This window comes from Aspergillus homomorphus, assembly GCF_003184865.1.
Source record: "Aspergillus homomorphus CBS 101889 unplaced genomic scaffold BO97scaffold_1, whole genome shotgun sequence".
Taxonomy (NCBI): domain Eukaryota; kingdom Fungi; phylum Ascomycota; class Eurotiomycetes; order Eurotiales; family Aspergillaceae; genus Aspergillus; species Aspergillus homomorphus.
The window spans coordinates 1,877,534-1,904,330 of NW_020291887.1; the positions used below are offsets into that span (position 1 = coordinate 1,877,534).

The following is a 26,797-nucleotide window of genomic DNA, read 5'->3' on the forward strand; positions in this document are numbered from 1 at the left end:
GCTAATATTCCAACATTTAGACACTCTCGTTGCGGTCGGAAACTGGACCTCCGTCGAAACCCCCCTGGCCATCATCTGCGCCTGCCTGCCTACCATTCCGGCCCTTTTCCGGGTAAAGAATCGATTCACGAGCGGGTGTTCTGGGAGTACTTCGAAGACGGATGGTTCGGGGCATCATCCCGCGCTGCGCTTTTCCCACCACCACCACCCTTCCGCCAATCTGACGGAATATAGCGCGTTGGTTAGCGACGGAGCATCTGCTGCCATCCCCCTGGATGATCTGACCAAAGATCGCATTCGGATCTCACACAGTTTTGCGGTTCAAAATGCAAGGCCGGGGGAGTGAAGAGGGATTGTTGGGAGCCCGGCGGAAGGGCATGGGGAGAGGAATGGCGAGGGCGAGGGGTAGGAAACCCAATCGGGTTAGTTAATTTTGCAAGTGGAGAGTCTCACAAGGCAGGCAGACAGACGTTTGGCGGGACCCTTACACTATAGCCTGTCTAGCATGTGCATCATATGCAGACTTAAACATAAACATGACAACTGGCACGGTATCACCTTCACTGAACCTTGGTGGCATTGTATATTGTATTGTATACAGCTTAATCAGAGACCGGGTTTGCGAGCATCAAACCATACGCAAACTGCATCGCTTGTGGCACAGTGTTTCAAGGTTGCCCCTCCCCCCTCCCCGCCTCCACCTTACCGATCTAATAAGTTTAATTTCCCCTTAGCTATTGTCATGCCTGTAGTGCCATGCACGTACACAGATCGAGACCAGTCTTCTGTCAATTTTCAATAACATGCTTTGCTGCTCTGCCGGGAGGGGATGGGGCCTGATCGCAGATGTACTTAAACCAATAAAGAGTGGTCAGTTCGTTGTCTTCCCACCTCCTTTCACCATTCAATTTTTCGTCGCCAATTCCCTATGGATTCCGAACGTGCGCCCGATGGCTACCTGCTCAGTCGTGACCACGTTGATTGTGATCGGTTTGAGGACCTTTGGACGACGGTAACCCGTCGTGTTTTCTTCTGCGTGCAAGCTAACATAGGGCAAACGATACAGACTCAACCTCCAGCATAGCCTCTGGACGCAGATGTTCGGCTACCTGCTCCATCCTCTCATCGACACTTCCAACCCGCATTTGAAAGTGGCCGACCTTGGGACGGGAACGGCGTGAGTTGTCCCCGCCTATCTTTCGCCTGTGTTGGTCTGTGGGCTTACTGTTATCCTCTTTTCCAGATGTTGGCTCACCGATCTCTCCGCCCAACTCCCGCCCACCGCGCAACTCGATGGATTTGACCTGGAGCTCACGCAAGCGCCGCCGCGGGAATTCCTCCCCAAGAATGTGAGCCTGCACGAATGGGATATCTTCTCCGAGGTGCCGGAGCACCTGGTGGGGCAGTATGATGTGGTCCATGTGCGCCTGCTAGTGTTTGTGGTGAAGGGGGAGCCGACGGAGCTCCTCCGCAAATTTCTCAAGCTCCTCAGTATGCACCCAAAATTCCACCGTCCGGGTTAGAATTGGCTGACACATGTGGTCTACGCAACGAGCAGAACCCGGCGGGTGGCTGCAGTGGGGCGAGCCGGATGTTCCCTCTATGCGCCTGGTCAAAGCCGACCCCTCGCTGGCGGAAGATGGGCTGCGGGAGCTGTTCCAATTGACGGCAGCGCAGGATCCACGCCTCATCCCGCAGTGGCCGGACCAGTTGGGGGCGTATTTCGGGCGGGAGGGGCTTACCGCAGTGGAAACCCACCGCGTCCAGGCGGCGGCGACCAGGCCGCACCTCGAGTTCGCCATGCACCAGTGCAATCTCCTGATGTACGAGATGATTGCCTCGCGGGCGGCCGAAGGGTCCAGGGCCCAACAGATCCGGGCTTTGATTCCTCGCGCGGTGGAGGAGTCCAAACGGGGGGCGATGTACGCCATGCATCGAGTGGTGGTGGTGGGGCAGAAGAAACCTTGATTTTAGGGTTAATTACACATGTAATGTATTTGCGGCCGAAGAGCATTGGGAAATTGACGTGGAGGGGTTCGGGACTCGGGACTTGGGACTCGGGACTCGGGAGTGTAATGCTCCCTCCAGCAACAGCAGCAGCAGCAGCAGCAGCAGCAGCAAGGTTACATCGCACTGCATTAGTCCTGGCCCCCACGAGACTAATTGATCACTAGAGTAAGAGACGTCTCCGTAGTAAGACCTTGTCTCGTAGTTCCAATGTTCGTTTTTCTTTGCCAGTTGGATCGCTAGTTAATCAACCGACTTAACGAACTAGCCTCCAAACTAAGGCCTAGTGTTCCATAACCACACCATTCACACCATTCTCTCCGCCGTGATATTAAAGCGCCCTCCCAGCAAACAAGAAGCCAGCAATCACACACACTGAATCTGTACCAATCCCTCCTTACCCTCCTCTCCTCACATTCCCCTCCTCCCAAGCAAGCCAAGAACATTCCCACCACCATGACCACCGCAAACCCCACCATTGTCCTCGTCCACGGCGCCTGGCACACCCCGGCCAACTACGCTCCCTTCGTCGCCGACCTCGAATCGCGGGGCTTCACCGTCCACTGCCCCCACCTGCCCAGCTGCACCAACACCTCCCCGCCACCGGCCACCTACCAAGACGACGTGGTCACAATCCGCACCCTGGTCACCACCCTCGTCAACAACGGCGAGCGCGTCCTCCTGCTCCTGCACTCCTACGGCGGCGCCATCGGCACCGACGCCGTCCAAGACCTGGACCTGCCCTCCCGCGCGGCCCAGAACCTCCCCGGCGGGATCGTCCACCTCCTCTACCTCTGCGCCTACATCCAACTCCCCGGCCGCACCATCTGGGACGTGATCACCGAAGCCCAGATGACGGGCTTCTGGCCGCAGTTCGTGCAAGATCACGAGGACGGCTCCACCTTCCCGGTGGACCCCGTCCAGCTCTTCTTGGGGGACTGCGACGCGGACCAGATTGCGGCGGCGCGGCCGCATCTCGTGCGCAGTCCGCTGAGCGCCTTCCATACGCCCAGTACCGGGGATGCGTGGCGGAGATTGCCGGTCACGTACCTCACTACGACGAAGGATTATTCGGTGCCCCGTGTGTATCAGGATATCATGCTGAAGCATGTGGCGGAGCAAGGGGTGGAGGTAAAGGTGGTGGAGGTGGATACGGCGCACAGTGTGTTCCTGTCGCGGCGGGAGGAGGTGATGCGGTTGGTGGACGAGGCGGTGCACGATGAGCGGAATCCTTGACTTGGGGGATGGCGTTGTGATCGGTTTTGTGTTGGGGTTGGTTTAAGTTGCAAGTTGCTTGCTAAGAAAGGGGCATTGGTCATTACTGTCTCGTGGATGTAGCTGGCGGGATGAGGAGCTGGGGAACGGGGGTTTTTAGGTATAAACAATAAATGCGATTAGGATGGATGTAATATTTGAAAATGAACCGATGTCTCCAGGTGAGCGAACCTGCATTAGCGAACTCTTGATGTTAGGGATGATCGCGAAGTATACTCAGTACTGAGCCCTACAAGAGCCTGGCCAGGGGACCGGCCATCGGGAGCCGGGGGCGAGTGGTCGGCTGATTGACGGATGTATACGCGTTTATATAGATAGATGTATAGATACCTTGCGACTCATGAGCCCATAGCTCCCTGTGCAGAACAAGCATCATCCGATCTATGTTTCTTTCTGCTCTTGTTCACTGCTTTCCCGTCACTGTAAGGCATGCCTGAACCACTTTGCTGGTAGGAAGCCACGCATGATTCCTCGCATGTATAGACCCCTTCACTCGCGGCGACCCTTCCAGGGCTCCTTGCATATCTATCACTACAGGTCAGGCTCTCTTTGGAAATTGACGGGAAGAACCCTTATCCTTTCTGCTTGTCAATCTAGCTTGGTGCTAACTTTTGTCTTCTCAGCAGTCCATAGAAGTGTACTATTTTCTCGATAAATCCTAAGTACTCTCAGATTTATAGACAGACTACCTTCCAAAGCAATAGAAACATTATTCTCAGTATGTATGTCAACTTCTATAGATGTGCTGTATCACATTTTCTAAACCATATACAACCACGATGTCATACCTTACTTCTCACTAGTATATCCAAAATATTTCGTAGAGCACATCAACCAGCTTTCATATAGAAAGGCACCATAACTCTCGAGACTAGAAGCCTCTTCTATATTCTTTTTCTCGAGCATTCGTCTCTGCAGTCTTACCTCCCTTAGAACCCGTCAGCCCATAGTATATCTGTTAGCTCAGGACAGACTCTTCCCCCCCCCATCCGCGTTCCACCCGAATCTTCCGTATACTATACACGAGCGGAATCCAGCCCCGCCCCCCGGAGCCCCGCGCGTGGAGGTTGTCCTTCTTTCTCACCTGCGAGGGACGCTTGCCGGGTTGCCAACGAGTTCAATCTCAAAAGAGCTGCAAGGGATAGAATTAGAAGAGAGAGGTGGTACGGTACAAGAACAGTCGGCAGCTGGACTGTCTGTCTGCCTGACATCGTTCGTTGTTTTCGACGAAATTCATGGCCGGGTGGATGCCAGACGCCGCCTTGACTGAGAGGGAAGCAAGCATTCGGCCTCCAAGGATGGCTACTGGGGGTTCCAAGTTATGACCCTTCTCCTGGCTCATTTGTTTGTGTTCAACGATCAAGGAATAGTTTTGTTTCTCATTGATGTTGCGCCCTTCCGTCAGACCATCATGGCATCTCAGGACATGTCTTGATCACAGGCTGATTACTAGTGACGTATGGCCAGGACCCTGAGAGGGGGGGTTTCTTTTTACTTGAATTGCCACTGTGAACGTGATGATTGCTACTGTTCGTATTGTCAGAACGTGTTCAGGCTAGAATATAGCTATTTGCATCGGACGAGACTCTCATGCGTAAATATCTCCTATATCAAACACAAAGTACGCGCTCAGAGGTGGCTGCTTTTCTGTAGTTCCTTGATGATTTTTGATAAAGATAGAAGTGTCGGTGGGAAGGTATATAAGTAACGCGGAAATCAGAAATGCTTGGGCATCACATGACAAAAAGGCCTGTCAGGGCAGAAGAAGAGAAGAGTGAATGATGAGTGCGAAAGATACCTGTCGGTTGCTGGGTGCATATTCACTATCACCATAGAGGGGAAATGAGCACTCATCCAGCCCCGCAGACTCCCATGGATGGATATATTACACCACCAATTCTCAAGGTACTGTCTGGATGATGATAGACTAGATGGTAGATGACAAGGTGTATGATGGTTGAGTTGGGAAAGAGAGCCAAACGAGAGCCAAACGAGATGGGTTGGATCAGTGGAAAAAGGCGCGTGATGAGGCCGGAGTGGGTGTACCCGGTCTATGCGATGAGCCATAATCATGAAAGGATATGGATGAGTCGGGTAATCTTCATGCTTGCATGCAGCAAAAAACAAACGAACATGGCTCAGGCTTGGTCTAATGAGTTGACCTCGTCGTCTTTAGAAACACGTGCTACTTGACCATCCAAACACCTCCTCGACAATATGTGAAGATCGACAAATAACATGATGATAATCCATTAAATCGCAAAGCCAATTCCAAGTCTGTTTTATACCCACACACAAGTAACCCCGGAAGCATCAGAACGTATGAAAACCGAAGAGATATAACCCCAGCCAAACCATGCCATTGAAACAGTGCCAGACAGTACAAGGCAAATCCGCAGCCATGCTCAACAACGCAATCTACTCCTCGCTAGCCTCTTCCACTCGGGGTGCCAAGTCACGCTTGACAGTGCTGGAAGTATCCGGTGCCTCCGTTGCCGTGGTGGACGCTGCCTGGGTCGCATCATTCGCGGCTTCGGCTGCAGTTTCGGACGCTTCACCACCTGCAACGGCCTTCTTTGACTTCTTCTTCTTCTTCTTGTTCTGTTTGAGGAGTCAGTATGTATACTTCAACCAGCAAAAGACATCAATCAAGCATACCTCTTGCCAACCCCACAAGGGCTTGAAACTGTCCACAAAGCCGACGTCCTCAAAAAGATTCGGGAAGAGCCAGAGACCAGGCGGCACCGCGAAAACAGTAATGCAAAACAGAATCAGACGGAAGATCGCCATAGCGAAGAACAATCCCAACAGACCCATCATGCCGACACTCAGGTACCAGACTCCTTGCCGCAGCATCATAGGCCAAAGAGGGAAGAGCACAACGGCGAAGATACCGGCGACAACAGCTCCCGCCATCAATTTCTGCTTCAATTGCGGTCCCTCGTACAGCCAAACGTAATGCATCATGGGGTTGGTTTCCTGGTGTTGCTCGATCTTGACGGTCCAGAGACCCTTGACACGGTTCTTGGGCTTGGCGTGATTGTGTCCCGCATGAGGGTCAACCTTCGAGACACGGAGTGCCAAGAGGGACAAGGGAAGAAGCTTGAAAACGTTCTCGGCGGAAGCACGGTCAGTCACCGGCGGGAGTAGCGAGTTCTTCTTCGCAGCGGCTTTGGCATAGGCGGGGGATTCGAGAGCACGAATGGCGCGTTTCACTAGAAACAAGTATCAGCACTATTATGATAGGAAATAGCTTCCGCCCGATCGAACCTTTGAACATCTCCTTCCGTTGGCCATCCATAATGCAAGTCCGGGTCTTTAGGTTCTGCGACTGCAAAAACTGAGCCACCGCGATCGCCTTCGGGTCGGGGGGATTTGACGGGTTCACGGGGACTTGACGGGTTGCTTGCTGGGGCTGCGGTTGCTGAGGTGCTGGCGAGTTCTGGCCTGGTGGACCGGGTAGCTGAGCTCCCTGAGCCTGAGCTTCAGCCTGGGCCCGCGCTTGAGCCTGAGCTTGCGCAATTTGTTGCTGATGTGCGGCGATGGCCCGCGCTCTTAGCTGCGCGACATACTGCTCTGTACTCATGTTGTGCTTAGCCGCTTCTGCAGCGAGTTGCTCGCGCTGTTGCTGAGCAAACTGTTCCGGGGTCATTCCGCGTCTGGCAGCCTCAGCAGCGAACTGCTGCTGCATCGCCGCGATCTGCTGGGGGGATGGCCCACCGGGCGCCGCCATGGTGAGCGATGGATACTAGGTTCGGATCTATGAGATAACTGAAAAGTGCACGACGCTTAGAATGGCCACCCCGCTCACTTTCTGAAGGCGTAAGGTGAAAGTGAAAAAGCGAGAAGAAGCTGGGCTGGAGAGAGGGGGATAGGTGGATGTGAGGTGAGGTGAGGTGAAACAAAGACCGAAGAGGACAGATGGTGTTTGGGCCAAAATCGCCCACCGCCTTCTTCTCCGCACTCGGCCGGCCGGAGCAGTTCCTCCCCTCATCACTTGTGCCGTCCTGCCTCTCCCCACTGCACCAATTCATGCCTCCGTCGCATATAGTCTCCAGTCCAACGGCCATGCCGACTTTGTTGTCGCTTTCCCGGTCTCTCCGCTACCTGCGGCACGCAGCTCCGTATCAATGAAGTTTGATCCAGATATTATCCTCAATGCGACACAGTCGGCTGTCTTCCTAGTCAGTTTGCGACAGCCCCAATCTCTGATCATGCCACTAACGTCGCATAGAGCGAGAGAGATGTCGCCGGCCAAATCCCGCTCAATTTCGTCACCACTTCTTCGGTATCCTTGCGCGCAGCATGTTTCGGAAATAATGTTTATGATGAAGACGCAGCGGGACGATGTATCTCCAACCTGCTCACGATCGGATACCGTCGCTTGATCGTGGACCTATACTGGTCTACTGATGATCGCAAATGGCTCCTCTGCCCAGTATCGATACCTGAGGACGCGACAGTCGTCAGTGTCTCCGGCACATCGACGGAAACCGCGACGGCGACGGCGACGCGCGCAGCGCAGGCCACAGTCACAGCGGTAGCCAGTTCGTCGGGCTCGCCGCTGTACGAGCTCGGCTCATACCGCTGCACCAACAAAGTCGATCTGGACGGCTTAATCGACGTGCTTCGGGGCCACTTCCAGCGCACCGCCTCCGAACTGACCGCATACATCCGTTTTATCTCCTTCAACCTGCACGCCGCAGCCAGCGCCACCGACCCGCGCGAACCCGCGCCGGCTCTGACCGGCGTGCAGCTACCCTCTAGGTCGGAAACCCTCAGCTCCATCTTCGACCACCAACTCTCGTCCTACGTGTACACCCCATCCGAGCTCGCCTCCGAGCGCGCCAACCTCAACGAATCCTGGTTCGAGGTGGACGACAGCTACAAGCCGATCAAGGAATACTTCACCATCGAAGAAGACGCCAAGGGCATCCAAAGCACGCCGGACGGATGGCCGTGCGGCAAGTTCGTGCAGCTCGCGCGCGAGAAGCGCCTACTCGTCGAGTACGCGTACATCGACCCGGCGATGCAGGAATACGACGTGTCCCCTGCTGACAGCATCATCTTCCTACCGCACTACCTCTCCTCCACGATCTCCATCTCGATCGATGCGTCCGGCACCCTCGACTCGACCTGCTACTACGTACCGGGCGCCTCCGACATCGCGGCGGCCAACTCCTCCTGGGCGATTTCCAACTACCTCCCAGTACCACAAGCGGGAACACGCAACGCAACCCTCGAGGAGTTGTCGGCTGTGGCAGCGAACCTAACCGCGTGCGGACTGACGCCGTCACTGAATGACACGCTCTTCAACACGACAGCAGGCGAGAGCGCGGAGCCGTACGAACAGCTCTCGCTATCTTCCAGCTGGGCGTGGTCGATCAGCCAACCAGCAGACGCGAGCACCAACTCAAACGACGACGACGACGACGACGACGGGGACGCCTTCTCATCGAACGACCACTGCGCAGTGATGGACCTGTCGCTAGCGGGCCACTGGCGCGCCGTGAACTGCAGCGCAAGGCGCCACGCCGCCTGCCGCGTCGGCACGGGGCCCTTCACTTGGCGCCTGTCGGCGGAAGCGCACACGTTCGCCGACGCCTACGACCACGCCTGCCCTGCTGACACAACGCTGGCCGTCCCGCGCACCGGCGTCGAGAACACCTACCTGTACCGGTACCTGCTCACGCAGACCGAGACGCTCGACCCGACCGCCACGTCTGAACGCCGCCGCGAGGTCTGGCTGGACCTCAACTCGCTGGACGTGACCTCGTGCTGGGTGACCGGCGGGCCGGACGTCAGCTGCCCCTACGCGGCGGACCCGGGGGAACTGGAGCGGCGCACCGTGCTCGTGGCCGCCATCGCCGGGATCGTGATCTGCATCATCGCCGCGCTGACCCTGTTCGTGAAGTGCAACGCCAACCGGCGCAACTCCCGGCGAAATAAGCGCGTCATCAAGGGCTGGGAGTACGAGGGGGTGCCTTCTTGAATCGTCACTCACTTTCGTACCGCTCGGGATATTCCATCCAGCTGAGATCTAAAACACCCTGATAGCCACCTTTGCTGTACTTACTGTACATAGTTCTTCCTTTCTTTCTGTTCTCACTCGTACATATACTCGTCTATCTGTCTGTATATATGTGTGTATAGTACCATAATCACGGCAAATCCGTTAACGTCTTAATTCAAATATGTTCTGTTTCATTTTTGCTTGCTGGTCGCCAGCAAGTAGTATGTGCGTTAAACTTACAATACAATAACATAAACCAGAGCGAGAGAAGGAGTATCACCGCATAGTAAGAACCAAGCCATCCAATCCATCACTCAGTTAAATCCGTCAATCAATCAATCAATCAATCAATCCATCAAACAAATCAAATCATATCCGCATAGATCATCATAATCCATCCAAATCAATACCATCAAATCATGTAACGAAAGACAAAAGTACAAAAACCCTCTCCATAAACACAGGTAAGCACATCGCACAAATAAATACAATTCAAGTCCCAATCGCAGCGCGGAATACATTCCGGAATGTCCCGTTACCGCTGAATGCGAATGAGAGAGACCCGAGCTTAAAGGCCAGCGAATCGCGCCCACCCAGCGGCACGGCCAGGTTTGGCGGCGCTCTCGTCGGCCCGGGCAGGACTGCTGTCCAACCCAGACTTCACGCTGCTCTGCACTCTGCCTTCTTCAGCTATCTTTCCGCTAACGTCGCGGCGTCTGCCGACTCCGACGACTCCTAACCCAGCAAGGTAATTGCCGTAGGACATCGACGAGGAAGATTTAGCCCCGGCGGGTTGCGACTCAGCAGCCGCACGACCAAAGTCCGCACCGGAGTTGCTGACCACGCGCCCTTTGCGATCCCCGTCGAGGGTGACGGGGTCAGCTTGAAGATGGTGCGGGTAGTCGCCGTCTTCATCATCGTGTTGCTTGAGGGCGCCGTATGCGCTGCGCTTCTGGTTCCGGGTCATGGTGAACTTGCCGATTTTCTGCCCGAGACTAGCCTTGCGGGTCGGGTTGCTGTTGCCGCTTCCTGCTTGTGCAACGTCTCCATAGAAGGTCTTGGCTTTCTTTGGAGTTGGGTCGGCGGTAATGGCTTCCGAGCTCTGTTGGGGGGTGGGGGAGAGGTTTGGGATATCGGTCAAGGCCATACGCCCGCTCGAAGTACGGTTGGTGACGCTGCGGATACCGTTGAGTCTGGGCTGCGGACTCGGCGGATTGAGTGCGAGAGGGTTGACACGCAGTGAGTTGCGGGTTTCTTCGTCGAGATATTCGTGTTCCTGGTCGTGGTCCTGGAAGATGTCGATGCGATGGTTACCGAGGTCATGTTCGGCGCTATCGTAGAGGCCGCTGCGGTACAGGAAGTCGTGGACATCGTCGTCCTGGTTGTGGCCGTAGAACTCGTCGGCTGCGATGGACTCGTACTCACCGCGGACGTCTTCAGTAATGGCTTGTCCAACAGGCTGACCCTGACGTTGGGGACCGTTGAACCATTCCATGACGCCGTTCTTGGCGGAAGCGAGAGTCTCGGCGGCACTGTAAGCGGATGACGGCTCACGAGGGGCTGCGTGCTGGGTCACTTCCTCGGCAGGAGACGCGGGGCGGGATGGATACACGATCCAATTGTCTGACGCAGGGCTTACGCATTGAGATCGGGGAGGAATTGCAGGCGAGGGCTCACGGACCGGAGAGCCATGAGCAATCGTCGTCGTGGGTCTGGTAAAGATGTCGGGGTTCTCAATAGGCGAGTTGATGGTAATATCATCCGGGATATCGTTAGCCTGCTGGAATGGTAACTGAGGAATCGACTCTGCCCGCGACATCCGCTGGTTTGTTTGCGAGTACTGCGAATTTCTGTTTTCGGAAGCGCTGGGAGGGTAGCGGCCCAGGCCCTCTAGGTACATGTTATCCCGGGTATGCATAAAAGGTACCGTACGAGGAGTATTGATCAACGGGTCGTCACTAGAGCCGAAATCGGTATCCAACGTAGATAGACTAGCATGCTTTTCTTTAGTCTCCGATTTGCTTTGCCTTAGTGGGCGGGCAGTGAGATTGTCTTCCAGTGGGTTCATGTCTGGAGGCAGTTTCCGAATCTGATGGAAGATGACACCCAAGAAAATCGAGATCCCAAGGGAAATCGCATGCAAACCGCCATTGACCACACTCAGCAGAAACGTGGATTCAGCAATCTTGGCTGTCACATCCTGATCGGAGCTCAATAGCGTGGTCCAGTTCCAGGCGCTGTCGGTCCACTGCCTGTACGCAAGAAACGCAGCAAAAACATAGTATGGTACCAAGCCGAAATCAAATGTTCCCGCGAAAAGCATGTAGCTCGCTTGGGAACCAGGAGGCCTACTGATGGCCGATCGACGCAAGTGCCAGATGCCGTATAGGTTGTGTAGGATTGCTACAGCTGGCTAGGTAACCATTAGCGCACGCTCAAGTACAATTAGAGTAACACTTACTCCCACTCGCACGATCCAGATAATAGTGGTTGCCGCATTCTTGATGACGATCGAGCAGAACAAAGACCCAAGAGCGCCAACCAAAGCAAGCACCCGCAGCCCAAGTTGCACTTTTCGCCCGTAGATCACTCTACTTTTGGTATGGAGGCTCATGGGAGTCCATCGCGTCCGATCGGGAACATTGTAGTACTAGAATTCGATAATATGAGCATACAACAAACCCCACCATGGGTGGGTGGTACCAGTGCTTACCGAGTCCGGGTGCCGATTGAGGTCCACGAGGTGACCTTTGACTTCAGGTTTTGGCTCTGGTTGAGCCCAGCTAGCTTGTGTCACGGCCTTGGGATTGAATGCCTGACTGTAGAACCGTGGGGAGGCTGTTTGCTGTCGGATGGGGCGTTCGTACAGGTATGGAGGGTCGGACTCGCCCATGTTCGCGATGGATGACGACGACGCCGCGAACTAAGGGACTAAAGCATTGACCCACGCGACGAGCGGGTGGAAGAGAGGAATGCGGATTGCTCGGATAAGCTTAAAATGAAGGAATGCCCGTCGCAACCAGAGGTTCACGAGGGGAAAGGAGGAAGTGAGCGACGATAATGACAGCGGGGAGGAGAATGTAGGAACCGTGGAACGGAGGAATGTAAGAGAAAACCCAGAGCCCTGGGGGGGTTGGGAAGCAAGAAAGAGCACGAGTCAAGCACCTGCAGGGCTGGGCTGCATCTCTGGCGTCTGTCATCATCACAAGTGGACTCCATCTCCATCCATGGTTTGCGACCCGATCGTCAACAACACGCCCGATAGTCGGCCTGGCAACCATCGGATAGGCATCATCACGTGACTCGATGTCATCGGTCCCTGGCTTGCCGCCTTTCCGCCTTTCCGCCTTTCCGCCTTTCCGCCTTTCCGCCTTTCCCCAGAATGATTCATTCTTCTCCCCTCCACAGCACGATGATTGCCCAACGTGCTCCATATGTCTGCGCGCAATGCACGGCGCAGATCTCCCGCTCTTCGAGGAGTCGCTTTCCACAGTATGTGCGAGCACATCTTGGCGGACAATCGCGTCAATATAGCCAGGTGGTGCAAAATGAGAGACCCTTCCGCGTCGCCGTCATAGGATCGGGCCCGGCCGGCTTCTATGCTGCCTATCGCTTGCTAGCCAAGGTGGACCAAGCTGTAGTCGATATGTACGAGAAGCTGCCTGTCCCGTTTGGACTGGCCCGCTATGGCGTCGCCCCTGACCATCCTGAGGTCAAGGTACGATGTCACATTGCCACGGAGCATGCACTGGGAATCTCACGACTAACAATATTTTTCATCTCAGAATTGCGAAGATAAATTCACCGAAGTCGCAACATGCCCGCGATTTAACTTCATCGGCAACATCGAACTGGGCGCATCCCTCCCTCTTAGCACGCTCAAGCCCCACTACGACGCCATCCTCTTCGCATACGGTGCGCCCAAGGATAAAGAATTAGGCATCCCCGGTGAGAAAGAGTCGCGCAATGTCTACTCCGCGCGCGAGTTTGTTGGATGGTACAATGGCCTTCCCGAGCATCGGGACTTGGCACCAGACCTGACCGCCGGAGAGAATGCTGTGATTGTAGGGCAGGGCAACGTGGCTCTGGACGTTGCTAGGATCTTGCTGTCAGATATCGATGTCTTGCGCAAGACGGATATAGCGGAATACGCAGTTGAGGAGCTCCTGAAGAGCAAGATCAAACGTGTTCGCGTTGTCGGCCGCCGAGGACCAATGCAGGTATGCTAGCACGGCTCCCTCTTTTCGGGCCTCGACACCAACTAACCCCATAAAAATCTCAGGCCGCTTTTACCATCAAGGAGCTTCGCGAGCTTCTCCAGATGCCGTCTGTAGCGTTTGACCCGATCCCCAAAGATTTGTTCCCGCCAGAAGACATCATGTCGGCACTGCCTCGAGCCCAGAAGCGCCTGGTACAGCTCCTCGTCAAGGGGTCCACGAATGACCCATCCACGGCCCAGAAAAGGTGGTCGCTAGATTTCCTCCTCTCCCCTGAAAGCCTTCACACGTCGCCAGAAAGCCCCGACCGACTCTCCCACGTAACCTTTGCCAGAAACCAGTTGGGCGCATCCGACCCATACCTGGGCAGTGCCAAAGTTACACCTCAGTACCTTCCTAACGGCGAGAGAGCGACGGTCGATCTCCCCTCGGACGCCTTCTTCCGCAGTGTCGGATACAAATCGTTGGCGTTGCCCGGGATGGAAGACCTGGGAGTCCAGTTCGATGCGCAGCGCGGGGTGATTCCCAACGACGGATTCGGGAGGATCACCAGCCGCACAGACACGGGGAATCGCCAAGAGCTCCCAGATGGCTCGATCATCTCGCACCTGCCCGGGCTCTACTGCGCTGGCTGGGCCAAGCGCGGTCCCACGGGCGTGATTGCCACCACCATGACGGATGCATTCACGACGGCGGACGCGATCGCCGCCGACGTGAAGGCCAAGACCTCCCTCAACGCCCCCAACCAAAGCACCGGGCTTGGCTGGGAAGGCGTGCGTCCGGAGGCTGAGAAGCGCGGCCTGCGGACAACGACCTGGGAGGACTGGCAGCGGATCGACCGCGCCGAGCGCGCGCGGGGCCAGGAGAAGGGGAAGATTCGCGACAAGTTCGGGCGTGTAGAGGAGATGCTGGAAGTAGTTGCATGAACGTGATGATTATCTAGACCTGTAGTATAGAATAAAATAACTCTCTCCCTTGATGGCTGGGCTATCTGCGCAGCAGACACCCTCACGCTATCATCCCACGCACCGTATGAAGCGCTACATGCCAGCATATATCCTAATAATAATCGTCAGCTACATGTCCCGAACCAGCATAAACGACGCTATCCACCGTCTCCGTACCCAAGTGACCTTTTTTGAGTCCGCAACCCCAACCTTGGCAAAGCCCGACCATTGAACCTTTCGCTGCAGTTGACTTTCGTCTCTTCTGCATCTCATATTCCAGCCTCGCAGGACTTCAATTAGACCGGCAATAAACTTCGGACGCAACAAGACACAGTTGCCAAACAGAGATCACCCGAATTCATGTACTTGCCTGGAACATCAAGCGGGGGTTCTTCACAGCCGCCGGCTGAGACGGCCAACTGTTCATTAAGCTAGACCAGCTAACAAACGTCCATATTGCGACAGTGCTAACGATTCACCATAGAGAGAGAGCAGGCGGGCTTGTCCTCAATACCCAACCCAGCGGATCGCTACAAATTGGGGAAGGCGGGAGAACTGCCCGAGAACAGTATCGCAATCCGTCTGAGGTCGGAAGGTAAACCCAAAAGGTACTACCGTATGCCAAAAGTCCAGACCCAACTACCGCATACTCAACTGAAAACCCCCCCTCTCCAGCTGCAAATTGAGGCCAGACAATGAACAAGCCAGAAAAAGGCACCAAACGTACTCACTCGTGCCCACTGTCATGGAAGTACCTCCAGAAAACAAGTATATATCCAACACGTATATCCACTACCAGACCCAACCCACATAGACAGCCATCACCAGATAGTCAACCTCCAAAATATCCTCCGAACCCCTTTGATAAAAAAGACACTCAATCCAAATTCAATCTACAATAATCCCCAACCTCAAATCACCCCTTCAACCGGTCCACTCGGCCAGTCAATCACTTAACCAGACCTCCACCAAAGTGGATACAATTACCACATCACAACAGAGCCTCCAAATCTCGAACTGTCGAGATTTTCACCCGTCCGTTCCCCTGCCTCTGTTGTAGGTTAAAATAAGTGAAGCTAGAGGTTAGGGCGACGCGGAGGCTAAGTAAACTGAGGCTAAGGGCCGACGGTGGGTTGGTTGGTAGGATGATCAGGAGGTTGTGGTTTGGGATTTTATTTGAGGGGTTGTTCCAGTTTGTTTGTGTTGGTTTATCTATGAGATATAATTTGTCAGAAGATCAGATAGTGGAATGGCTGAGGGGCTCTGTCTTTGATGTATGCTGCGATGCGATGTTGCTGGATATATATCCTGTCCTATCCATGGACGAAGGAAGGGTAAGTTTCGGGGGTTCTTCGGCTGGACTGCTGCATTGCGTGTATAATTCTTGACTGATGTCAAGAAGAAGGCGTATATCTATGCATCAATGTATGAGAGGCTGTTGCTGCATTATTAATTGCATTTCTTATATGCTCTTGAGGCGAGCGTTCAGCTAGGCAGTACCAGCACATCTCTATGCAAGTATGTGCTCGACATCTAAGATATATTCGACCCTAGCCGCCACAAGTATTACTCACGACTAATCTCCAATGGTAGACATAGACGAGAGCCGAGAACAAGAAGGCCAAGCATTATTTGCCCAAGCGACGCCCTCATTGAGCTGTCTGAGAAAGTACCTAATATGCTCGTAATTCTCGATCTATCCAGCTCATAATCCAATGACAGCTTGCCGAATGACCTTAGCCCCAATCATCATCAACCGGGACCTGATCGCCAATGGCTTCTAGTAATTCTCCGCCAAATATGCAGTGCTGCAGACAGGGCCATTCTTTTAGTCTAGGTCAATATCAAGCTGTTGCTACGCCTGTCGCTACGCGTGTCTGACTTGAGTCATGCAAAAGTCTCATCAATAATTGCGATCTCTTTCACCTCGCTACAACTGCTCATCGTAGCCGATGCGATCATCAAAACACGGCAGAGAGATTCACGAATATGGCCAAGAAAACTTGGCACAATCATTCTACCCACGGTACAACTCCAGCCACCAAGCCACACCCACAGTTATGGTACCGACCTTCAGCCGCAGCCACTCAGCGCATCGGCTTCCGATAACACTCCTACCAGAACTTGGTGAGTGCTCGGCTGTCATTTGCCAGCTGCATAGCCACGGCCACAGCCAGTGGAGTGCGCGTGTAAGTGGATATTTTTCTAGGCGACAGACGCGAACGATGGCTGCTTAAGTCGTTTCACAAAGGGAGTCGGCAAGAATTCCCAGGTTGGGCATGGTTGCCCAGGAAAGAGGAAATTTTATTGAGTTGTCGTCGAGTCAGTTACAGAGTTGTCAGCGACGGCGGCAGCGGAAGAGACAGGTGCTTGAGTCCATAGCCAAGCATAAAGTATGCAGTTGGAGTCAGATATCGGGGACGGTGCTGGAAACGTCAGCAGCGTCTCGAGCAGGAAGGTAGCCTTGTGAAGCGGAAAAATGCATGCTTTCCAGATGAACCGAGCAAACGCAGCATGCAAGTAAGCTTGATCCTGAACCTCGGGTAGATGAAGCTTTCCCTGCCGTGATCACTGCAGCTTCCCTTGCTCCGGACCTGCCAGCATCAGCACCGGTAGCCCCCTCGTATTAACGGTCAACTGCCGAGAAGCTGGCACCCAAACCTTCGTACCCATCAGAGACTGACGATCCAGACCCTGTTTCGTGACAAGTGACTTTCGAGGTTGGAGCTGGGGCCGAAGGAAGTTGCCGAAGAGGGAAAAACGAAACTTGTTTGCTCCATACCGAATGAAGCCTAGTGTCACACTGTGGCAACCAGAGCTGAACGATCCGATGAGTTGGAATCCAATCATATTGCTCGCTGGCTCAAGCTTCAGTTGAGTGGGGCCGGCCTGTCGATCTTCATGCGGATTGCTTTTCAGCGTCACTCATTGGCCGGGAACATGCCAGCCAGACCACGACGGCTTCGTATCCGGGTGGGTGTCCGTCGGTGGGGGTGATGATTGAACGTGCAACGAGAGGGCAAGGGGAAATTAGATCTTGCGTCCGGGTAGTCACACAATGACAGGCATTCAGAGTCAACATTAGTGATTATTGGTAGTCCTCGTTGGAGGACTAGATATATATAAGTATGGACATTGGTGTAGATAGTATAGTGATCATGGATATTCTCGTAAGAAAGATCGTGATAGGGTATTGAGATGAAAGAACGACTGTATCCACTGAGGGTAAAAGGCAAGATGAGTGAGAGGAAAAGCCAAAAGAATGAGTGGCAGGTTGAGGTGGGCACCCGGCTGAATTCTCCCCCTGTATCACCCGCTGTGGCGAGCCTTCTTCTGGAACTCTTCGGGCTCGGCTGGCTCGTGCGAAATTTCGATAGTCGTCTCCTGGTACACTCCATGCCCCAGATTGGCGAGCTCCATATCGGCCTTGCGCACAATATCTTCAGTAGATGAGTCCCGGTTGTCGTTCACGGTATCGTTGATGCTCTGTAGCCCTCGCCGGAATCGAGTCTTCATGCGCGGCTTCTTCGAATCCCCGCGACCGGTCGTAATATGTGTTTGGTATGCGGCCGAGTCCGTGTAAGCATACATCCTGTCCGACGCGCTGAGGTCGGTTTCCAGCAGCAAGTGGCGGCGGGTCAAGGTATACACCGCCACATCTAACAGACCCGATAGAGCCATCAGGGTTCCAGCACCCGCAAAATATGCACGACTAGGGATAACATGTCGGGCTGTCGACATTCGTCCGGCTGCTAACGGGAGCGATAGGATCAGATACACCAACGGGTATATAACCATGTAAATAACCACCCGATTCAGTCGCTTCAGGTTCTCCTGGTGATTCTGGCGAAGGGAAGCTGCCTCTTTCATACGGCGTCGAAGGTAGAAGAACATGATGCCGTAGAGTATAATAGTGCCGAATTCGGCAAGGAAAATCCAGAGATAGTGTAACCATAGCCGCTCGATCTCATTTTCTGGACTAAGCCAACACTGTAGTCAGGACAGCAAGGTTAGTAACAGATCGCATCTCAGCTTGAAGAACACTTACCCAACCTGCTTCGGAGATAACAAAGGTCTCAGAGCCGAATAGGCCAACAGGAATCAAACCAAGGATGATAATAAACACCCAAAGCCCCACGACGCTGGCGACAAATATAGGAAACGGTAACTGTCGACCTCGCAGAACCACGGCACCCGTATGCATGGCAATCGCCAACACAAACAAACCACTTCCGGGATCTCCGGTCTGGATCCACCAGCCTTGAAGAACACAGGCTGCGCTTGGATAGTAGACATGGCCTTTGGCAACCCAGTGAAGACATAACAAGAATGCCGTTGCTTGTTGGACATCGACGAGGAGGAGGTTGTAAATCAAAACGACGTACTGGTTCTGTGCCAGGGGACGCTTGTAGTATTGACGCCAGAAAATGAAACGATATGTAAGGAACGACAGCAGACCCAACGAGGCGATGAAGGAACAGAGAGCGACAATGCCCATGGCGAGAAATCCTGCTTTGTCGCTGGCCGAGACGTTTCCAATTTGCGCGGTCGACCGACCCGCAAGATGGGCGCGGCCAGCATCACTGCTGTAAAGCAGGTGTGACAGTAGTGACAGAGCAGGCATTGTTCATCTCCCTGTGCAAGGGTACCTAGATGGAAAGTACTAGGGAGGCAGAGGTACCAGGGTCCAAATTGTCCGGGAAGGTGACAGCTGCAGATTTTAAATCCCGGGGCTGAAGGTTGCTTCGCATGTTAAGGGACTAGCAGACCTGAAAAATTGGGTTATCATGCATGGCAACGTCTAGTCGAAAATCTCCGCGAAGCATCCTTAATTTCGCACTTTTTTGCCAACGCCGATGGTCCTGGTCTTTCACACGTCTTGCCTCTTCCGAATGGAGACCCAGATAGGGGCCACTCACACAGATCCAGTATGGAGCATCCGAAAATCTGACAATGGGTCAAGCTTAGTGTGGGTTAGGGAGTGGAACACAGGGACCATGTCTCTAAAGGTTAAAGCTCGCATCTTCCTAGTGCAAGATCTAGCTGGAATAGTCTGCACTCTGCACGATCTTTGTTCTCGGGTTCCACTTCTGCGCCGCACCAGATGGTTGAAATGTTTGGACTCTCCCAGTCGGTTTTGCCGTTGCGCAACTGTCGAATTATAGGACGTTGAAGAGATAGGCATTCAACCAGAGCATTGAGAAAATGCTGTTAATCCTCTCTAGCTATATGGCGTACGTAGAATTGGTGCAACAAGAATCTGCTTGATTCGCTTGCTGGTGTGGACCAAGCTGGCGGTATTGCTCCGACTGGGACCAGAAAGCCAAACTAGAATAGCGGTTCCCCTGAGATATCTAGTCTCATTAGAGAAAAGGACCGAAAGTTCTTTGCAGGACCGCCGGCAGGAATCGATCTAATCTGCACGGGGAGGTCGGTTCCTTGCGCCATTGATCTTCGTCTCCGGAGTGGACGCCCTCCAATGAACGCGAAGGATGTCGAATGCGGCTGGGTCAAGTGGTAATTCACAAGCTCAAAGCTTCTGGCAGACTGCTTGTAACTTCCAGCACGCCATCGAAGTCTGTCGACGCGGGATTTTACGTAGACACAAAGCTTCTCGACCTTAAAACTTGCGTCAGAGGAAGGTTATCATGAACCAGTACACTGGAACCTATCATGATAGGAAATTGATGCTTGTTCTTATCATATTCTCTGCGTTATGGCAATAATGATTGACAATTCTATCAAGATGAAGAAAGGAAGTTGGTAGTACTCGTAGTAGTGTTGGAAGAGTAAAGACGAGAAACGGCAGCAAGTCAAGTGACCTTCCCGTCTCTCTCTATTCTTCCCCTTGGAAGCATTGGACTGTCAAATCTCCCGATTCTCGCTTCTACAAGTCATTTCAGCCATACGCTACCGCATCCTTTGCATCCAATTCTGACTCATTGGGGATTGTGTAGTGATTCTCAAGGATGAGCGGACCTTTACAGAACCGTGGTCTCGAAGCTTAGATGCTCGGGATTTCCCCTGGTGGGCAGTAGTCGACCCGATCGGCTGGGTAGCACCTCGTGAGGCTCAGAGATAGTCAAGCTTCAGAAACAGCCATGTGATCGCTCATTCATGGTTACTGGACCATACCAAACTTCCCTGCCGCGAAGAGAGAGTCGACGAACGGGCTGAATCCAGGAACGAGCTTTTATCGGGAACCGTGGTTCACTCAATGCCACACAACGTACTAGCATAATGTTGCTACCCTCACGACTCCATTATCATCACCCGGAAGGAGCTCAAAGCCAGTACAGCGATATAGTTGCTTGAGACCAAAACAAGACCAGCCTTCCTACCCTTGGTCGACGTGGAGGGCGGCATGGGTCATTGTCACAAGAAGCAGCAAACAACAAAGGTATTAAGGGCTAATTGTGCTGGCGGGGTTTTCAGCCGGTCGGCTGTGGGACTTGCTTACGACTATCACCTATGATGGGTGCAGATTCGAATGTCTTGACCGAGCCCTCGCGGCCCAACACGTACCCGGCCTTCTTCCTCCATCCCAGAAGTTCGACGCGTCCTACACTGTGCGTATCCGAAGTCCTGTTTGGGGGTTACTCCGAACATCGGATCTGGAAGGATTGATCGACGGGAGGCGTCGCGCTTGTTCGTCTCTGGAAGCGAAGATCCCTCCTGAATAATAATCAAGATATAATTCATAAACTGTTTATATGAAATAGTGAAGCTTTCAAATTATCTAAACTAAATGAAAGATTTTTAATGTAGTCAACTAGTAATTATTCTCTATACTTATATGGATATAAAATAGAAATATAACTAGATAGATTATAATACATATAAACAAGCCTTAGGATGCTCGCTTCGCTCGCATGTAGTAAGAAAGGGAGATATATCCTAAATAGGCTTAGTTTTAAAGATTCAAAAAAGTTTATTTGGCTTTTTTCGTCCTCTTGGCACGTTGAGGCCTTATTGAGGCCTTGTTTATGTGGCACGATTCTTCAAGTTACTAGTTTATTTTTTGCCGAGCAATTTCAGTTCGTGGTCGAAAAGTCACGTCTCTATCTGTGCTCGAACTAATCAAATATTCATATGGATGACTACCACCATGCGACAAGCTCCCTTCACTTTCCAAATGGATTGACGTAGTACCCGATTGAATACGGGAAGGAATGCTGAGTCGCTTGGCATAGGGTTGCATGACCTCGCCATGCTGCAGCTGTATCACCTGAATGATCTATGAATAGGAGCTATTGCCAATCAACCCACAGGTTACCAGACGAGTCACCTGTTGCCTTCCAGTCGGAGCTGGCCGGATGGGAGGGAAACAAATGCCTCTAAGGCTGTATGTCTCAACTCAAGGCCGAGCCGGTCTGCTCTAACTGGTCCGGACAGGCTGACCTGCGGTCCCTGCCATCCCCGCATGTCTCTCCCGCTCACTATTGATGTGGTGTTGCCCTCCGCCAAATGAGGGGGAGTGTCTCACTTCCGCCTCGTTGTTTGCAGATCTATACCTGTCAGTATCCTAGTTCGAAATACGTGGATGTTGTCTGTGATCATGTTACTATTCGCAGCATCAGGCCTCCAGGCCTGGGCTTATGCGGATGTAACGGATCATAGTAGCACTTTGGCCTATATCCAAGGCAACTGGGGAGCAAAGTCGCTGCCAGATATACACCGCTTCGGCCGAATTAAGGACGAGAGAACTATATAAGCAGCTCCTCCCTCCCCCAATTATCTGCTCATCAAGCTCATCTCAGATATCCTCAGTGACCAAGACAAACGAGCACGGCCGAGCTTTCATACCACTCAGAAGCACATATCCCTCTATCCTCAAGATGAAGTCTTTCACCTCTGCTCTGTCTGTTCTCAGTCTCCTCTGCTCCTCCGCCCTGGCCACACCCGTTGAGGCGAACACTGAAGCCACTGAGGCCGTGAGCGTGTCTGTCTCCTACGACCCTGTTTTCGACGTCGGCAGCCAATCCATCAACACCGTGTCCTGCTCCAATCTGAACTACGCTACGTTCGCCAACATCCCGGGCTTTCCCAACATCGGAGGCGCGCCCACCGTCTCGGGCTGGGGCAGTCCCAACTGCGGAAAGTGCTACCAGCTGACCTACGGCTCCACTTCGATCTATGTAACCGCCATTGACGCCGCACCCGGTGGCTTCAATCTTGCTCAGGCAGCCATGGACAAGCTGACCGGCAACCGGGCAGTCCAGCTGGGTCGGATCACCGCGACCTACACTGAGGTGGCTTCGTCGTTCTGTGCATGAGCGACTGAACGTTGGTCTTGAGGTGAATCCGTCGAAATGGGTTATGAATTGGGTAATGGTATAATGTGTTGTGATATATTAGTCTCCTGCATCTCGGATATATTAATGTTCTAATGTCAAATAATTGCATGAGGCGTGCATAGTCATGCAAGTCTCTAATCCGACAGGTCACGCACCTGGTCACAGAATAATATGCTGGAGCTTTTCCCCTGAGCCTTTTGAGTAGAGACTTTCGGATGAATAGTAAGTAACCTTTACAGGATGGTAAAAAGTCGATATGATAGCCAGTAGTACTCACCCAGTAAACTGGAGTCGTTGCCCGAAGACAAGTCTTCCTACGCCAGTTCCTGAGATGTCTGCTTCCCGCCCGTAGCATCATCAAGACTCTTACATCCCTGCTCGGTTTTCATACAACGAGGACTCATATCCACCCTCGTTGGCGATATGTACCGCATTTCCCTGCAACTGGCTACCTTAGTAGATAGATAGTAAAGAAGAATTGATCTGCCCACCAACAGAAGACATCACCATCAACCAGCCTTTCTACAAGAAATTTAACCTAGTTCTGCGATGGTTTCCTGACAAGTGAAAATCCCACTCTGTAACATTCTCATGCGCAGCGGGGGTTCTCTTATGTCTATCACAAAGCATTAGTATATCCTGGAGATCATTCCGAGCCGATCGCAATCCAAATCGCTTCGAAACACTGCGGCCAGATCTTATACTACTGCACGGAATCGCCCTTGCATGATCGATTGAGCAACGTACTCATGATATCTTAGACTGAAGAAAGTGCGTTTTATCCGGACCGACGGGTGTATCTGGTGCCAGGCTCCCATGACAACACTAATATGCTCTGGAACACGGCTATTCCTTGCTTTGATACACGGAGTGTATTTCGAAAGGGGTGTGGACTTGTGATTCTATGACAGCTGATTATACCAAGAGTTTCGAATAGTTTACCTCGAAAGTCCTGAGAGTATCGAACATATCACGGGCCAATTGGACTTTTCGCCCGAACAGGGTGCACATCGCGATCTTGAGCCAACCCCTCTCTGGTCTTCTGGTCGACCTCATTAAGCATCTTCTCCTCGCCCTCTGCGCTTCCTTGCTCCAACAACCGCCGCGCTGAGTCAGTGCCGTCTAGACCAGCCGCACGTTCATTATGCATGCGTTCCTCCTCCTGCTTCCGATCCTTAGCGGCTAGTGCAGCCTCCTCACGAGCCACTTCGTCGGCGTCGATACTCTCAAGTCCCACCACGCTTAGAATGTGCCCGACCAGGAATTGATAACGTAAGTGTCCGCTGATGAAATCGCTTGCGTCCACGTTCTCGACCCCAGAAACGCCTTGAACGGGCTGCAGGCCGGCAACACCGAGTTGAAGACTGCTGGTCCGATAGAGTAGTGCGAGAACGGCGTCATTCTCAGAGTACACATTGACCAATCGTCCGCTCACGACACTGCGTAGACGGCGCCAGTGTGGTGCGTTGGAGGGGGTGGGTGAGCCCATAAGAACCGCCGATTCCACTAGGCCAAATGCCTGCCGCTTTGCCAGCGTCTGTAGACAAGAGAAGATGACCCTGGAACCCATCGAGTAGCCGATCAACGTGACAGATCTTTCACCCTGTACTTTATCGATTAAGGCATCCGCAAGTGCCTCTCCGGCTTTGTCTGCACGTGCCTTGGCCACGCTAAAAGGGTTGTCGGCTACCCGCGCAACCTTGAGAATACCTAGGGGTAGCATGACGGCGCTCATGATTTGGGCAAAGATGGTGCGTTTTAAGACCTGACCGCCAGCGGCCCAAGCGGCACTTGTGACGAGGTAGTTCATAGCGTTACCAAGTTTCATCAGGGGCTCCCTTTCCCAACGTAGACCAAACACCTCTGACTCACTGCCAATCACTCGCCACGGGACAACGTAGTTGTCTTCTTCCGTGACCCAACCTGAAATGCCGATAGTGACTCGTAACATGTGATCGTTTTCGGCCGCCTCCCTCTCGTCTTCCGACCTTTGATGGGTGCCGCGGATAGGCAAGAAGGCGAAGTCGTCCACTTCTCGCGCGTATTTGTCGACCATGCGACCTGTCATACGGCCCCCGTAGGCACCAAAGAGACCCCCGACAATGACTCCACTGCCGGCTAGGGCACCCAAGTAACCGGCGGCGGCTGTGGCGCCGAGACCGAGCCCGCCCAAGACAGTGCCAAGGCCAGCCGCAACAAGAGGTGCTGCAAGCCCGCCAGTGATGCCGATCAAAGCGGCTCCAGCAACAGATGCTATTCCAACCTTCCATTTCCTGGACGAGTCACGGTGCTTGCCCTGCTCTTTGGGCTCGGCCTGAGAAAGCTGAAGAGCTGTGTCGAGCAAGCCCCGCGCGACCTTGACCTCGTCTCCATTGAGGATCTTGACATCAATGCTCAAGGAAGACGATACATACAGCATCAGCACCCGAGAGCGAGCATTGTAGTGTTCCAGACTGAGAAGCAAGAGTAGCAAAGAGTGCAGAATAAGCAGCTTCTTCGCTCTGGGTAGCTGCGCGAGGGGTGTTTCCACTGGAGGGTACACCTCACGCAGTTTCATCAAAGACTTTTCATCCTCCTCGAGTCGAGGTTCTGGTAGCTTCTGCGATGAATTGCCACCACTGGGTTCCTGCTGATTCTCGTCGTCCCGGTTCACAACTGCGCCAATCCGGAGCAGAACGGCGTCCCTCCAGTCATCGAAGCTCGCCAGGGCTTTGGTCTCTAAGTGAAGGTCCTTGGCTGAAGGCATAAGCTCGGAAGGAGCATGATCGTTCGAGCCTTCGTCGACCTGATGTTCGAGGGGATCAAACAAAGGATCCGTGTCTTCCTCGTCTTCTTCATGCGCAGAAAAGTCATGTGCATTATCTTGGGCGACTGGTGGGGCGGTATGAAAGTCAGCAACAATACCCCTGCGCATCTGCTCGATGGCCTCAGCCACCAGCACTGACAAGTCGGCGCGTTGAGGGCGGTCCAAAATGGTTGTAAGATCAGCTCCGCGGTCGCTAGGGGACGAAGCAGGCGGCGGAGTGGCATGGCCCGAGCCGAACTTGCTAGCATGTTTCTCTTTAAGTGATTTCCACATGATTGCGGATGGCCACAATCAGATTTTTTACATCAATCGATGTTCTGAGGTGTCCTGCAAGCTGTAATCACGTAGGCATCAGTGAGTGAGACAAGAATCAGGAGGTTGCCGGTTGCAGCAGCAAGATGATATCACTGCTGAGTCAGCGCCCAGGCTGCCCCTGTTTTGTCTTCTTGAAACAATACTAGATACGTCCCATTTGGGTCCAACTTCCAGCTCGCAAGGCGATTAGATTTAGACCATGTGCTGTCTTTTCGATACGTATGATTAATTCTTGGTGTCCACAACGAAGAATCTGCCTTTAGTCTTGGAGGCATAGCCCAGAGCGTTACCATCCCAGATATCCCCGTCCGGTCGCTCGTTTCTTGGCGTCTCGATACGCTGAATCTTCTTGTTGCGTCCGACGACCCGCTCCTTGGACAAGGCTTCCCTGAGTTGTTCCAATCCAATTGTGTTCTCCTTCACAGCTTCCGGGGTCTCATCACGAATGCTCTGCAGAGGTTCAACATCGCTAGCGTCCACGCGTTGGATTTCCTTCACAAAGTGGATTTGCGACTCCAACATGTCGAGCATTTTCCTCTCCTCTTCCTCGTTGGCGGGTTGAGGCAGTGCAGACAAACGAAGCAGATGGCGAAGCTGTTCGGGGGTAACTGAGGGCGTGGGCGGCTTTGCGGCCTCGTCGGGAAGCAGAGAGCGGACGGACCATGTCGGCTTAGCAAGTACAGCGTCAATGTCGTCCTGTCCTTGAGGCTGAGATGTAGAATACAGCTGGCGGTTTGCGACGAAACGCGACGGGGATTGACGGCGAAGCGACCCGAAGAGCCGTGAGCTACTGCTGCGTAGGAACATGATGGAGTTCTGCGAGATGGCGATTGATGGTATCGACGCGTGGACACGTATATCGTGCGATATAGGCCGAGAATAAAAGGTTATAAGCTGGACAAGCTGGAAAATGATGAATT

The 26,797-nt window shown here is 53.2% G+C and overlaps 10 protein-coding genes across 10 annotated transcripts in view; 6 read left to right on the forward strand and 4 right to left on the reverse strand.

Annotated features, from left to right (window-relative positions):
• BO97DRAFT_402275 (uncharacterized protein) overlaps positions 1-546 on the forward strand; it is a 1,788-nt gene extending 1,242 nt beyond the window's left edge. The window contains exon 4 of the mRNA XM_025694461.1: positions 21-546. Coding sequence (XP_025556928.1) covers positions 21-346 — 326 coding nt within the window. The 3' untranslated portion in view covers positions 347-546. The remainder of the gene's footprint in view (positions 1-20) is intronic.
• Positions 547-882: 336 nt separating this feature from the next.
• On the forward strand, positions 883-2,169 carry BO97DRAFT_381445 (uncharacterized protein). Its single transcript, XM_025693246.1, has 4 exons — positions 883-990; positions 1,067-1,177; positions 1,244-1,491; positions 1,559-2,169. The coding sequence occupies exons 1-4, from the start codon at positions 929-931 to the stop codon at positions 1,966-1,968; spliced, it is 831 nt and encodes a 276-aa protein (XP_025556929.1). The 5' UTR covers positions 883-928; the 3' UTR covers positions 1,969-2,169.
• A 57-nt stretch (positions 2,170-2,226) lies between these two features.
• Positions 2,227-3,435, forward strand: BO97DRAFT_402277 (alpha/beta hydrolase). Its single transcript, XM_025694462.1, has one exon. It carries the CDS (start codon positions 2,464-2,466, stop codon positions 3,241-3,243), a length of 780 nt encoding a protein of 259 aa, XP_025556930.1. The 5' UTR covers positions 2,227-2,463; the 3' UTR covers positions 3,244-3,435.
• A 2,265-nt stretch (positions 3,436-5,700) lies between these two features.
• BO97DRAFT_420003 (Sec62 family protein translocation protein) lies at positions 5,701-7,015 on the reverse strand (the record flags this gene model as incomplete). The annotated part of the gene is made up of 3 exons (XM_025696616.1): positions 5,701-5,883; positions 5,941-6,497; positions 6,553-7,015. 3 exons carry the CDS (start codon positions 7,013-7,015, stop codon positions 5,701-5,703), a joined length of 1,203 nt encoding a protein of 400 aa, XP_025556931.1.
• A 300-nt stretch (positions 7,016-7,315) lies between these two features.
• BO97DRAFT_381453 (Lectin C-type domain protein) lies at positions 7,316-9,459 on the forward strand. The gene is made up of 2 exons (XM_025693247.1): positions 7,316-7,466; positions 7,517-9,459. The coding sequence occupies exons 1-2, from the start codon at positions 7,413-7,415 to the stop codon at positions 9,272-9,274; spliced, it is 1,812 nt and encodes a 603-aa protein (XP_025556932.1). The 5' UTR covers positions 7,316-7,412; the 3' UTR covers positions 9,275-9,459.
• Positions 9,460-9,478: 19 nt separating this feature from the next.
• On the reverse strand, positions 9,479-12,421 carry BO97DRAFT_402279 (uncharacterized protein). The gene is made up of 3 exons (XM_025694463.1): positions 12,009-12,421; positions 11,757-11,945; positions 9,479-11,708 (listed from the first exon to the last, which is right to left on the reverse strand). The coding sequence occupies exons 1-3, from the start codon at positions 12,186-12,188 to the stop codon at positions 9,864-9,866; spliced, it is 2,214 nt and encodes a 737-aa protein (XP_025556933.1). The 5' UTR covers positions 12,189-12,421; the 3' UTR covers positions 9,479-9,863.
• A 282-nt stretch (positions 12,422-12,703) lies between these two features.
• On the forward strand, positions 12,704-14,484 carry BO97DRAFT_467244 (NADPH-adrenodoxin reductase). Its single transcript, XM_025699637.1, has 3 exons — positions 12,704-13,013; positions 13,081-13,515; positions 13,578-14,484. Exons 1-3 carry the CDS (start codon positions 12,708-12,710, stop codon positions 14,436-14,438), a joined length of 1,602 nt encoding a protein of 533 aa, XP_025556934.1. The 5' UTR covers positions 12,704-12,707; the 3' UTR covers positions 14,439-14,484.
• A 3,284-nt stretch (positions 14,485-17,768) lies between these two features.
• Positions 17,769-18,957, reverse strand: gprD (the record flags this gene model as incomplete). The annotated part of the gene is made up of 2 exons (XM_025700340.1): positions 17,769-18,449; positions 18,508-18,957. The coding sequence occupies 2 exons, from the start codon at positions 18,955-18,957 to the stop codon at positions 17,769-17,771; spliced, it is 1,131 nt and encodes a 376-aa protein (XP_025556935.1).
• Positions 18,958-21,918: 2,961 nt separating this feature from the next.
• Positions 21,919-23,006, forward strand: aspf13 (allergenic cerato-platanin Asp F13). Its single transcript, XM_025690142.1, has one exon. It carries the CDS (start codon positions 22,298-22,300, stop codon positions 22,733-22,735), a length of 438 nt encoding a protein of 145 aa, XP_025556936.1. The 5' UTR covers positions 21,919-22,297; the 3' UTR covers positions 22,736-23,006.
• Positions 23,007-23,397: 391 nt separating this feature from the next.
• On the reverse strand, positions 23,398-26,684 carry BO97DRAFT_467247 (DUF726 domain protein; the record flags this gene model as incomplete). The annotated part of the gene is made up of 3 exons (XM_025699638.1): positions 23,398-25,816; positions 26,216-26,585; positions 26,619-26,684. The coding sequence occupies 3 exons, from the start codon at positions 26,682-26,684 to the stop codon at positions 23,727-23,729; spliced, it is 2,526 nt and encodes an 841-aa protein (XP_025556937.1). The 3' UTR covers positions 23,398-23,726.
• Positions 26,685-26,797: the final 113 nt, after the last annotated feature.